At 53.4% G+C, this 13,477-nt stretch overlaps 1 protein-coding gene across 1 annotated transcript in view; it reads right to left on the bottom strand.

Moving 5' to 3' along the window:
- Positions 1-373: 373 nt before the first annotated feature.
- Positions 374-13,477, bottom strand: part of LOC128723620 (transcription factor hamlet-like) — a 94,577-nt gene continuing 81,473 nt past the window's right edge. Inside the window, exons 7-10 of the mRNA XM_053817377.1 lie at positions 7,786-7,942; positions 7,407-7,496; positions 1,854-3,080; positions 374-1,774 (exon numbers count right to left, since the gene is read on the bottom strand). Of these exons, the coding sequence (XP_053673352.1) occupies positions 374-1,774; positions 1,854-3,080; positions 7,407-7,496; positions 7,786-7,942 (2,875 nt within the window). The remainder of the gene's footprint in view (positions 1,775-1,853; positions 3,081-7,406; positions 7,497-7,785; positions 7,943-13,477) is intronic.

Genomic DNA, 13,477 nt, shown 5'->3' with positions numbered 1-13,477 from the left:
GAAAATGAAAACAAAATCCTTCCAGTCCCAATCTAACTGGCTAGCCCCATCCGCTCGTTATCCTCGAGCTGTAAGATTAATCTGTGTGTGTATATGTGTAGAATTCCCCAGCTCCATCCGAACATCTGAGACATCACAAACGATCCCCTTTTTTAATGAATCCTAAATCCTAACCTAGCACCTATTCTATTCGACTGCAGAAAAAGCTCCTTTCGCTCATTCCGGTTCTCCTTGTCTGTCGGCTTATCCTCGTAGAGTTTGATTATTAGAATTCGAAGAACGTTGTGTGTAAAGAAAATTCTAAGCTATTTGAGCCCTGTCCTATTTACATACCCTAAACACCCTCAATTTGGCTCCTGCAGCCAATGCGCCATTAGGTCGACACCTCGATCGTGTCGTTGTTGTTGATCGTATCCTTATCGGAGTCGATGTTGATCAGATCACTCTCCCCATCGCAGCTGGCCGCATCCTCTAGCTCTTCCTCCTCCTCTTCCTCTTCCTCCTCATCCTCTCCACCGGTCACATCCAGTGGCGTTGCATACCGACGCCTTCCAGCGACACTTCCGGCGCGACTTCCATCACCATCGTCCAAACCATCCACTCCTTTGCTGGCCAGTGGAAGCTCCAACTCAGGCGCTCCAACCACCCCAGTTCCGGTGACTCCCCCAACCAACCCAGCCGCTGCCGCTGGCCCCGAATACGTCACCTTGCCCATAAACGACCGGATCTCATCGAAGAACACATCATCACCCCGTTCAGCCTCGTTGGATGAAGGCGAATCGCCCAACACCAGCCCGGCCGCATCTGCGTCGTGCTTCTTCAGATGCCGATCGAGGTTCGTCTGCTGGCCAAAGCATCGTTCGCACAGGTGACACTTAAACGGCCGTTCCTTGTTGTGGATGTTGCGCACGTGCCGCTGCAGGTTGCTCGAGATGCTGAAGGAACGCTCGCAGTACCGGCACTTGTACGGTTGTTCGCCCGTGTGCGTGCGCAGGTGCCGTGTTAGGTTGGCTGAGCGTGGGAACACCTTGCCGCAGTACTTGCACGAGTATCGATCTTTCACCTTGCCGGCGGCACTAGGTTGGCCAGAGTTCGTTGTTCCAGGTTGACCAGGAACGCCACTAGCACCGAGACCGAATCCCGGTGGCATCATACCCGGTGGTGGTTGATGGTGATGATGATGGAACGCTTTCGCCGGCAAGTACTGCTGACGAGTGCGCTTCAACAGGTCCAGGTTGGACTCGAGCGAGTCCAGTAAATTGAAAGCCGGCCGCTGGAAAGCACCCATCGCGCCTGGCCGGTGATACATCGCCTCGAGCAGAAGCGGATAGATGGGCCGAGGGTACGAAATGGGTTGGTGGTGTGGTCCGGCCAATCCAACGCCACCCACGGGGGAGGATGGTGATGGTGTAGGACGCGGTGAGAGCGATGGTGAAGGGCTCGGTAAAGTGAACACGACCGCTGGAGGAGAACCGGATGTCGGCTTTGGAGACAAGGACGAACCCATTGCGTTACGTCCTCGCGCACGCAAGGATAGATCGTGGTGGGTTACTTCCGCTGAACAAGGTGTTGGAACTGACGGGGACCGGATGGGACTGGCCACCTCAATTGGAGTCGGACTTCGGTTAGAGCTGCGGTTCTCGACCTCCTGGGTGTCCTTGTCGTCATCCACATCACCAAGATCATCGGCATCGCCATTGCGGAGCTTTTTCGAGCGACTCAGATCCAACGGTTGCTCTGTCGCTCCACCAGATGCAGGTTCATCCTTTTTCAGCTGGAAATAAAATCGAAAAAAAAAACAAAAACACCATTAGCATCAACCATCACACACCTGTCCATCCGGTCAACGTTACCTTTTTCGATTCAACAGGGCAATCTTCTGACTCGGACGAATCCCCTTCATCGAAAGTACGCCGTCGATCCTGCTTAGCCCCAGGCAATGCCGGTGATTTTGTAGAATCTCGCTCGTTCTTCGATCGCATCGAAAAGTTCTTCACCCGAATCCCAGACCCCACGGCAGGGTCTTCGTCCTCCACGTCAGAGAACTCCTGCTGCCGTTGCTCCACAGCGTCCTTGATCGAGCTGCCACGACTCGAAGCCCTCTTCTGTGGTGGATTGTTGTTCTCCTTGATGTGATTGTTGTTATGACCACCGTCGGTTACTGGATGGTTTCCTATCGAACCCGTCAGAGGACCTGGTGATCCTGCCGAGAGCAACGCCACAGCAGCCGCCGCTGAATTGAAACTGACCGGAATCGGTCGAGCTGGTGAAGGTCTCAAATGGTTGGTCGCTTCTTCACCCGTCGGTGGTGAGATTTTCATCGCCTGATGGCCATATCCCTCGAGCAGGCTGAGATGGCGCGCCGGTGGTGAAGGCGTACGACGATCCGGTTCACCCAACGGTCCTGGTACGGCCGGTTTCGGGAAAAAGGACAAAGGAAACTGCGGCACCTGACCGGGAACACCCGGTGGGAAAATTCCCGGCATGCCCGGGTACGGTCGAAAACCGGGCGCAAAAAAGGGCGCCCCAGGGAACATCAGGAACGGATTCGGAGGAGTCGCCATCCCAGGCGGCAGCGAATGAACACCGGTTCCAGTGGCCACAGTCGGTGTTGGACCACCTCCGGCACCACCAGATGGCGGGATTTGAGTGGTTGAACCCGCACCAAGACCTCCCCGACCGGCGTGCGGATAAGGATCGTGTGGATGGCGCAACTGAGATGGATGAGGAGGTCCACCCGAATGTAACGAGGATGCTCGCGTTACAGCCGTCGAGTCACAGAAGCGTTTGTGCTTGGAAAGTGACGTCGTGGTGCTGAAGCTATCGCCACACTTGTTGCACTTGATCTGCACCTGACAGTCGGCGTGCATTCGCCGGTGACGGCACAGGTTCGAGAACTGGGTGTACGATTTGAAGCACACCTCGCACTGGAACGGCTTCACCGACGAGTGGATGTGCGTGTGCTGCTTTAGCCCTGATGAAGTGGCAAAGGTTTTGCCACACTCTGGACACGCGTGGCTTCGGGCTCCCACGTGGTGTGTCCGGATGTGGCGCTGAAGGTTCGATGGATCGGTGAAAACCTACAATTGGGAAGAAAAGCAAACGATCGATTAGATGCTGGCGCTCTTAGAAGAGGATTTTATTTTTGGGAAAATGTTAGCTGACTCCAATTTCAGGAAGTCTAATTCCTTCCCTGCTAAGAGACTGTTAGAAGGACAAACGAAAGCATGATCCTAAGACAGGCTTAAACCTACACAACCAAACCCCCAACGAAAGAGAGTGGCACTTGTTAGCGCAAGGAGCTGATCCGTTCAATAGGCCCAACAACATTTGTTTTTCGATTTACGCTAAATGCCGCAACGTCACGACGGTTCGCCTTTCCCATCGCCGGCTTAATTATCAAATGAAAATTGAAATCCCAACACCGATTGGATTATTCATTAAACGCGAGCCTAAGGGCGCGTGCGTTTCAGCCAGCTCCTCGCCAAACACTTGACACAGCGTGGAAAGGAAAAGGCTCAGATGTAGACACACAAACACACAGGCCACAGTTATCAAGGCCCTTTCTAACTCCTGGCCACTCTCCGGCGGCCCTTTGGGGCTCCCGCGCGAGTTCCCATTCGCGATCTCCCTTCTAATCAAGATTGACAGTTCGTGACGATGGTTTTGCCGATTGTGATCTTGAGCTTTTGCGCTCGCGCACGCCCGCCCTAAAACGAGTACCGCCCCCGAAACAAGATGGAAAAAAAAGCATGAAAACGAGTCTGAAAAACCACCTCACGCTCTTTTCGATCCGGCTTCGATGGAGGTCTCGGGCGAGTAAATAGCATCAATGAAAGTCGTAGACGCTTTGTGCAAGGGTGGAGTTCTACGACGCACCATGAATGGGGCCAGGCGATCGAGCCACCGGGTGGATCATTCTCAACCCGCTAGTCGATCAATCGAAAGATCAGCGAACTTCGAGATTGTACCATCATCGTGATGTCATTCCGGGATTCGATGCGCTCATTTTGTGATGCTCTTTGTTGATCTTCTTCGAGAAAGAGTGGAGCGATATGGTCACAACTTCGTATAAGGACGAACTAAAAGGACACTTGCTTTCTATTGATTCAAGCTGTGCGTGCCTGGATAATGGAGTACGATTGCGATCTCTGTGTCCAACCACGTAAAGCTGAGAGTCTCCATTTGCCGGCGCCATTACACCTAACCAACCAAGCGAACAAGCGAAACTAATAGGCCAAAAACAGACCAACACTCACCGGACACCCTCGCAGCGAAAGGGACACCATTTTGTACCGATCCTCGCCGCCAAAAAGGCCACAGGACGGGCTTTCAAATCACGGATCACGGTGCAGAACAAAGGTGATTAGCAAAATCAGCTGTCAGATTTGGCAGCCCGCTGCGCTGAGCTCGCTCCCCCGTCGCGTTTGACGGTAGCCCGTAGGGTTTCGAGTAGCCGAGTGCCGCACATAAACGCGCATAACCAACCACCCCGAGGGCTCGCGTCCTTCCGTCAGGGCCGTCACAAAATGCGACATGGCTGCGTAACCGCGGTTCAGGCCACGCCGCGGGTGGAAATAAATCAAAATGATTAGATTGGAAATGTCTATTTAGCGACCGACGCGTGCTGTGCGTTTTTTTCTTCCTCCTGCGGTTGTTCGCGAACAATATCGCCCGAGCCCGAATTGATATTGCGAAAGGAAAATCGACTTGTGGGGGGTGCTAGTTTGCGGTAAACGAGGGAGTAGGAACCAAGTGTTACACAAAGGGGTCTCTTGGTGTGCGAGAACCGCGAAGAGCGACAAACCTTTACGCGATCACACAATGCAACAGTCGTGGCCAGTGTTTTTTTTTTCCTTTTCGTTTGTTGAAAAGTCTCCACTTGAACTGGCCACCCTCTAAGCGCCCGGTGGACGGTTTCCAGCTGGGAAGGAGTAGCCCAAGAGCACACACCGCGAAAACGCGAAAGGGTCCACCGAAATCCCACCGCGAGAAGTCCAAGCTACCGTTCGTCCCGGTTGCCTGGCGCTGTCACTTTCGGCCGCTTGTGGATCAATCGCCACGAAACAGACCGGACGCCCGCGTGGCGCTAGCTGACCGCGCAATCACACCGATTCGATCTCAAACCCTCGGGTGCGGGTTTGTGTCTTAATCAAAAACGCTCGATTCTCGATGCCCCATTAGTGGTTCGGGAGCACTCACCCGAATGGCGTTACGCAAACGGATCGTTCGCGCGAAGGAAAAACCACATTTGTTTGTCGCCTTACTTCACGCGCGACGTCATCTGCCTTCACGCGCGAACAACTTTCGCGCAGCTCGACGTCATCGCTCTAATGAGCGTCCCTCGCCCCTCGCTCCTTTGTCTCGGGAAATTCAACTAACCCTTTTTCAATTGCGGTTATCGTGGGGTTTCCGAATGTGGAAATCGACACCAAACACGGGGAAATTGCGACCACCAGGCGTGCACGTGCACGCCCAACTTGGAGCCCACACAAATCGAGTGTGGGGGGGGGGGAGCATTCGATTGCGAGTTTCCACTCGTTTGCATACATTTCCCGGCCACAAAAGGGGGACGCCTTGGGACGATAACAACGGGCGAACAGGAACACCATCACCGGACTCGACCCCGTAGAAGGAGATGACCCTTGGGGCGGTATCGCTTTGGGAGAATCGAACACCCCCGTGACACGCCCCCATTCGGGATGTGACTGGGAGAGGGGGGGGGAGGAGGAAACCCTCTCACCCTCTCGGGACACGGGGTAATGAAAGCATGACCGCGATTATCCATGTTGAAAGAAAGGGCTACTGAGATAAAACCAAAACCAAAACCAAAAAAAAAAACACCCCCAAGGGGGGTCGCTACCGGTAGTCATTACACGGCACGGAAGCTGGGGCGGAACTCAACCCCCCCACCCCTCCCCCACCCCCCGCGGGTGTGGCCATTGTTTCGGTTTCGCGCAACCAGCGAAGCTGGATTAAAATCATAATTTTATTCCAAATCATGATTCGCCCCGGCGGCCAAAGTCCCGGCCCCTTGCGACCAAAGCGTGCGCTCAGCTCACTTCGTCCGGTTTTGCAGACGAAAACGCGCAGATAAGCGCCCTCGAGATCCTTCGAGTGCGGTTGCGGGATTGCTAGAAACAATAAGAATGCTCCCGCGCCCCGCTCCGGGACAATGTCCGGCTCGGGGAGTGAGCAAACGGTGTAATAATAAATAACCGTTCGCGGTGATCTCGCACACCGGTGGCTGGCTGGCGAGTTTTATCAGCATCGCTTCACGGCACGGTACGATCGCGACTCCCGCGCAGCTTCTATTTCTAAACAAACTCGCAATCATTAATTATAATTAATGAGACCCCTCCCAGGCTGGAAGCCTTCCCAAAAACCCAAAACGCCGAGAGTCCAGAGGCCCTCAGATCGGGCACCCGAAAAAAAAAGAAAGAGAAGAGAAAAAAAACGCCAACCCCCAATTTCACAACACCCACGATCCGAATGGAAGGCCCGGTCCTCGAACCGGTTGCATAATCCGACTCCGACCCATGGCAACTGTCAAATTCCGTCACGTCACTTGTACCATCTCTCGCGGCCCCGTCGAATGGGCGCGCTTGCCCAAGCATCCCGCCTAATATTGGCCGCCCCTAACCGTGAAGCCGCGGGTCACGAGCCGCTTATCTATCGAGTTCAATCGAGGCTCTTTTTTTTTTTTTTACCAGCGCCAGGTTCGAGTGGTGCTCGCGCTTCGATGATTGATTACCCCATCTTCGTCAACTGGATCGGGCAGCCGGGGTCCGGGGGGTTCCAAATCAACACGGACGCCGGGAAAATCGCTCGAAAGGGCTCGCCTCACCAATGATGGCCGGGCGTGCGCCAAGTGCCGACAGCGCCACCTGGTGGAGCGTTCGAGAAAAAACTGCCGGGACTTTGCATTGGGAGGGCACAATTTCGGGGCCCGGGCCATAATAATCGCGCGCGTTTCAAATCGAATCCGAACCCCCGTTTTCGGATCGATGCCTTTGGCATTCCGAGTCCGATTCCGCGGGCCAAAGGTTTTGTTTGCTTAAGCGCGCGCCTCATGACTCTGGCATTGGCAAACGCCGTGGACGTCGTGCGCCGGGCTTTCGATTCTGCAACCGTGATTATTTAACCCTCCCCGTCAAACCGCTAGAGGCTGCTTATCGCGCTAAGGGTTGTTTAGGGAGGCGTACTTTGGGGCGCTTTCTTCAGCCCGATCATGCTCGATCGCGATGCACACCCGCGCGCGCGCTCGTTTGGCAAAAATATATTTTAATATGTCAAAACGCAGCGTCGGATGGCAACCGCCAAAAAGGAGTTGCGCAATCGGCGCGCGATGGCCGGTGGAAAATCGAAAGAAAGGGATGGGTGGTTTTGGTTTGTTCATTGCTTACCCTAGTATCATGAGCTTGCAGAAGGTAACTGAATAGTTCGCCCGACGGGGAAGAGTTGGGGGTTGCTGTGCTCAGCTCGGTTTCTTCGTTCTATAAGAAAAACAATTTACACAATTTCGTTTAGCGTCACGCTAGCAGCCACACCGGCCTTACGTGGTGTTAGTATCCACGTTTTGGGGGAAAGTTGGAAAAACCTCGAGGAAAGAACACATGCGAAAAAAGAGGAACACCAAGGACGGGCTAAACTGTTTCAGTTACCTTCGTGCGCGCTCGCAAGGGACAAAAGAAACCCAGGAAAAACAAAAACTCACACACACACACGGTGGAGCTGAGGAAAACACCACTCCCGGGTATGATTTTCCTTCGCTCCCGTACCTACCTTGGGACAGTTTTCGCAGGGAAAGCGCCTTAGCTCACCGTGCACGATCGCACGATGCCGCAACAACGACGGTCTGTAGCTGTACGCACGCGGACAAAGCTCACACCTGTAGGCGTCCTTCGGGTAATGGTGCGAGATCACGAGATGATCGTCAAGCCTGCGAGAGAGAGAGAGAGAGAGATAAAGAAGACCGCAAAGAACACGTTAATAGCGCGCACCGATTGTCGCCGCTCAATCAAAGACGAAACAAAAACAGCCGAACCCCGCCCGGCAAATGGTTACGAAATTCGAAATTAACCCGGCCTCGAAAGCAGAATGAATATTCAAGGAGGTTCGTGGCAGGAACATAGATCCCTTGTGGCTCCAGGTTTTCCTCTTTGCAACCCTTGGGTGGGTGGATAGAATAATGGTGAGCGGCAGCATAAATCACCATTACCACTGATCAGCCGGCAGCTGGCACACGGAAAAGCGCCACGCCATCGATCGTCGTACGCTAGAACGCCCGGGGTTCATGAATAATCCCAGCGCAACGATTCCGATCCCCGTGTCGCATCAAGCGTCATCCGGTCGCGCGAAAACCCGACAACATAAGAGAGGCGGTACCAGGGCGTTTGAACAAATTTCAACGCGTTATGCTGCACCACCACCACCACCACCACTATTGTCCGTCCACCCACACTGCCGCGTGGCTTTTGTCCTCGCGAAGGAACCTCAACGGTGACGCCAACGTGTCGCAAGTGAGAGGGGTGTTAGTATTTTTTTTTTCGTTTTCTTCTTCCTCTTTCGGGTGGGTGGAAAACATCCCTCGAACCGCCCTGTCACGCGCCACAACACAACACCCTTGAGTCCCGCCAAATGCCAACATGGCTGGGGTTGGCTAGAATTTCCTGATTTGCGTACGTATCAACGGCGGCTCGCGAAGGGCATGGTATGTAAATTTTATAACATCAACATTAACCGAACGGACTGGCACCATCCGGAACTGGCACGGAGGGAACAAATCACCAAAAATTGAATGCCTTCGCTCACCCTTGTGTGCCGCGAGCCACCATTATCTGACCACCCGAATCCGACACCTTCGCGACGCGTCAAATCAATTCCCGGTGCTTTCATTACGAGGGAAATTTGTTAATTATTCACTAAACGAGCAAACCCGTAATTGCGGGTCTGCCTCATCAGTGAAACAACACCCATTTGAAGTGCTCACCATTCGGGGGGGGGTGGTTGTTTTTTATTTTCTTCTTTTGCTCCACCCCCCTCCACGAGGCCACTGACAAACGGAACTGAAGGGTGGTTTAATTTGCTGATGCTATCCTGCCACGAGTGAGTGGAAAGCGTCATCAAACTAAGTTCCCTTTCTCAATCGCGCGGTGGACCTTTGTTGTGAACTTTGACTGCCCATTTGGATGGGTATTCGTGTTTTCTTTTTTTTCGTTTGTGTTCGTACCGGAAAAAGGGATTCACCAAAAAAAAAACCCCCCGGGGCCGGTGGAATGACAGGACACACGAGGAAGACACGCGTCATTGATGTGGACACGGAAGCGCGACTTGCGCTGGTTCTCACCATTAAAAAGGATTACCACGATTGAATGTTCACACGAACGGTGCTTTTAGCGGGTGACCTCCACCAACACCGTGTGGAAGGAAATGTCATCATCATTGGGTTGCATTGTTGATTGAAAGGGTGATTTGAGCACTGTTAGCGATAACCGGTGGTTGTGCGAAGCTCACGCCAGGTGAGTGGAGTTTTTCGGTTCGGGTTTTATCAGCAACCAAAAAAATGGGTGCAAGACATGCTTCAAATGGACATCCTTTTCGAAACCTGTTTCAAAAATGCATCGAAACTATTTTCGAAGCGAATATTCGTCATCACACGGATACGCTACAGAACGTGCTTCACCCGAGCTAACGGTGAGAAAGATTGATCGATGCAAACAAGCGATATAAAATTGCACAAACAAACGTGTGCCTGCATTTTCGATGCATGTTTTCTCCCACACACACATCCTGAATGCAAAGAACAACATAACATCAACCGCTTGCGCTTGCGCTTTCCTCGGCCAATCGGATGTGTTGCTCTCACCCGCGCGAAAAGCGAAAGGAGATCGATCAAGTTGGACAAATCGCGAACCGATCGCGACCGGTCGGTTGCTTCAGTTTGCACTAGGCTTGGTTGGGTGATTTTTTCGAAGGTGAAAGTGATAGACCACGCTCGACTCCTCAACCTCGTAGTGCAAATGCCCACGTCCGGACGCCTGCGCCGGGAAGCTGAACGCGCTAGAGATTAGAAATCTACGCCCCAGCGACCCTGCCGGACTCGCGACCCGGACGGAAATGAAGAACAAGATCGGTGCGATCTGCGGACAGGACCCCCGTTTGGTTTCCCGGCACGTTGGCCTGCGTACCTACCGCGCGGTTCGATGATTGATCGCCGTGGTGAATTCGTCTGACGTTCGCAAAACTTCGCCCTCCTATGTGTGCCGCCTCCGCGAACAACCATGAAATGGTCGGACGATGGTTCCGACACTCATCCAGGGACAGGGGAACTTGGGCACCTTGTGGTGTGGTGTGGAGACCCAAAGCAAGCTCCCAAACATGCCTTCTTTCGTCTAGGAGCCACGGGAAATCGTAAGCGAAAAGAACCGTCTCTCTGACGCGACGACAACGCCCTCCCCAAAGGCGATCCGTTCCCATCGCTCCGGAAAGGGTGTGGCGCGGACCACACGAAACAGGAAACTCGATTCATCCTCTTTCTGTCGCCGGATTCGCATGTCAATGACACTGGCACCGCGTGACCGTTCTGTGGAGGTTTTTCTCCGAAATGCGCAAAAAAAAAACATGCTGATCTTATCGCGATCGCTAGACAGAACAAGCATCTTTTTTCCTTCCTTGGTGGGGGTTTGTTGCCGCGTGATGCTGCCCTTGGAGGAGCTTGAGGATTTTTGCGAGTGGCTGGTAATCTGCCACTAGCCGCTAGCTTAATCGAACTCGTACTCAGATTCGAGGTGGTTGAGATCGTCTCCACAAGATGCGAACAGAAGGCGTTGGCAAATATTTTGACACTACTCAAAGTTGGATGAATTTAGTGCAGATCCTAGAAAAACTTCATCGCTTCCATCGTTGCATAGCCGTACTGCTTCTACATCTTCTCCTTCAACACCAACACACCGTGCACATTCCTCATCAGGCAGCATAATTTGTTTGGGCGAGCGCAACTCGAGAAAGATCGTGTACTACACGACCCGCCCGATGATTGTGTCGCGCAAAAGTTTACGATCGCGTTCGATCGCGAGAGCGCGCACAAACAAAACCGAACACCAGCATCGAGGCAACGACGGTGGTGTTCCACCTACACACGAGCACGCGCCGATCGCATTTAATGAAAATGTCACATAACTCATCACGACCGAGCTCGCGCCTCGGATCGTCCGCGCCCGACCAGCGAGATCCTTTCGGGGTGAACACCGAACCGCCCTGGAGGCCACCTGGTCGACGTGCCGTCTCGATCTCCCCCCCCCCCTCCGATTCCGTTGGTTGTGGGACGATCGTAGGGGTGGTTTCATCCCCCCTTCGAAAGCACCCGGTGCGAACAATTAGAGGCGTGAATAATTTGCGCGAAACCGCCACCCCGGCGGCGACAACTTGCGCACACGGGGCGCTGTCACGCGGCAAAACGCTTGCCCCACGCGCAAGGCTACGAGGACCCGGACATTGAGTTAAATACAAAAAAAACTATATATGTATATACAGACAACCTATCGCGCACCCCCGATCGCTGCTAAACAATGGCAAATCGCGCCGCCGCCACCTCACCGAAAGGTGGCCTTTTCAAATGCACATCCGGTGCAGATCGAGATCGAGCGTCTCGGTTGGCGTTTCGGAGTCAAGGAGTCACGCCCGTGGTTGGGCACGCTTCATCAAACAACGCGTTCCAGTTCGCGCGTGAGGCGCAGACATTTGACCGATTGTTTGCCACAACCAAAGCCCTGGAGACGGAGCCATCCGCGGGAAGGGCGCTGTAATTGTAGCGCCAGCCAGCCGTCAGAAGGCAGCACCATCGATCGACACATTTTTAATCAACACACACACGCGCCAGGTTCGCGGAAAGTAGTCCACCCTGGAGGGAGATAAAGTAGCCTAGATAAGGTGGAACCTGGGTCTGGCAAGCGAGCGAGCAAGAGTGACCCACGAAAGCTCGTGCGCGCGTGGCCACGATCGCAGGATGGGCCCCTACATCACACTCCCAGCAGGAGTGGGCACGATCTTCCGAACGAAAATCATCATCTTAATAATAATGTTCAACGCAGGCACACAGGCAGACTGATCGAGGATAAGAGCGGTCAAGCGGAAACCACGACGACAAGGGATTGCCTGATTGTAATTAGCGATGGACGACCTCCTGAACCGCCCGTGACGCGAGGTTGATCGTCATCGATCGCCAGCCTTTTTTTTCCACAGGTTGCTGCGAAATTTTGGGCTCGCGTGAAACGCTGTACCAGCATGCTTGCGCCACGATCGAGATCGAAAGTGACATGCGCGTAATTACTGGCGCGTCCTGGCCACGGTTCTGTTTGCTCGTGTGCGCGTGTTCGGTCAACACCGAACCAGCAGCGAGGCGTTGATTGATTCCTTCGATTCATTTCGGGCACTTCCGTTTGTGAGCCGCGGGCTGACGATCGATCACGTGGGGCCGCGTGACCTATAAACGGGCTTTCGTGGCTTCCGCGGGTTTGCGTGAGGCGTCGATGGGGGCGCGGACTTGAACAAATGAAGACATTTTTCACTGTCACTTTCGTGTTCGAGTCCCGGAGCTTGGTGAGCAACCATCGGCCTATTTGGGGTTCAGAAGCAACTAGAAACTTTACCGAAAGCCTCATCCAAGTGTGGGGTTTGGATGAAATTATCGCTCCAGCTGGAAGTGCAAGCTCGACGTCACGGAACGAAATCACGGCCCACTTGAAATGGCTTGTGCTAAATTATTCAAGTGCTGATGAATTTCCTCCGTCCTGTTGGAAGCTCAGTCAGTAATTAAAATGCAATCGCAGCAAAGTAATGCCCGCTCGGTTGCAATATTCATGGCCCCCGGGCCGTTTCGTCATTGTTGCCAGCCAACACGACAGTGATGGGACTCGCCACCAACGAACGCACGCGCACCCAGGACACGCGTCCATCAACACCGCGTTGTCACCATGGCACAATGTAGCACATCAACCGCGCTGAAGCAACATCATGATGGGCCAACGCTTCTGGCGCTCGCGAGAAGTCCTTCAGTCACCAGGCACTGAAAGCACCGCGGACGACCTCGTCAATTATTCATACACCAAATCAGTCACTTATTATGGCGTGCCGTGAATCTGTTACAAACCAAATAAATTATTACCTCTTTGCTTCCGGGTCCGCATCGCGCAGTTCGGTTGACAAACGGGTGCTGCTTCTCCGGCACGGAAGCGCCACACGAACAAGGAGCAAATGTTTGCGCGACAGTCACGACACCTTCGAGCTTGCATTGCCCGTCATGTAAACATTATGTGCTTTCAGCCGTTGGTTGACATAAAAATGTTCACACATTCTGATTTCAATTCACGCGTCCCCGTTGAGACAGAAGCAGTTCGATGTCGAGAAAGGATTTTTCCATCACCAATTTAGGGGCAATCACCCAAACGAGGCGTGTTTGAATCGAAAGATGACACAG

This window comes from Anopheles nili, chromosome 3, assembly GCF_943737925.1.
Source record: "Anopheles nili chromosome 3, idAnoNiliSN_F5_01, whole genome shotgun sequence".
NCBI lineage: Eukaryota > Metazoa > Arthropoda > Insecta > Diptera > Culicidae > Anopheles > Anopheles nili.
This window is presented reverse-complemented; position numbering and strand designations above follow the sequence as displayed.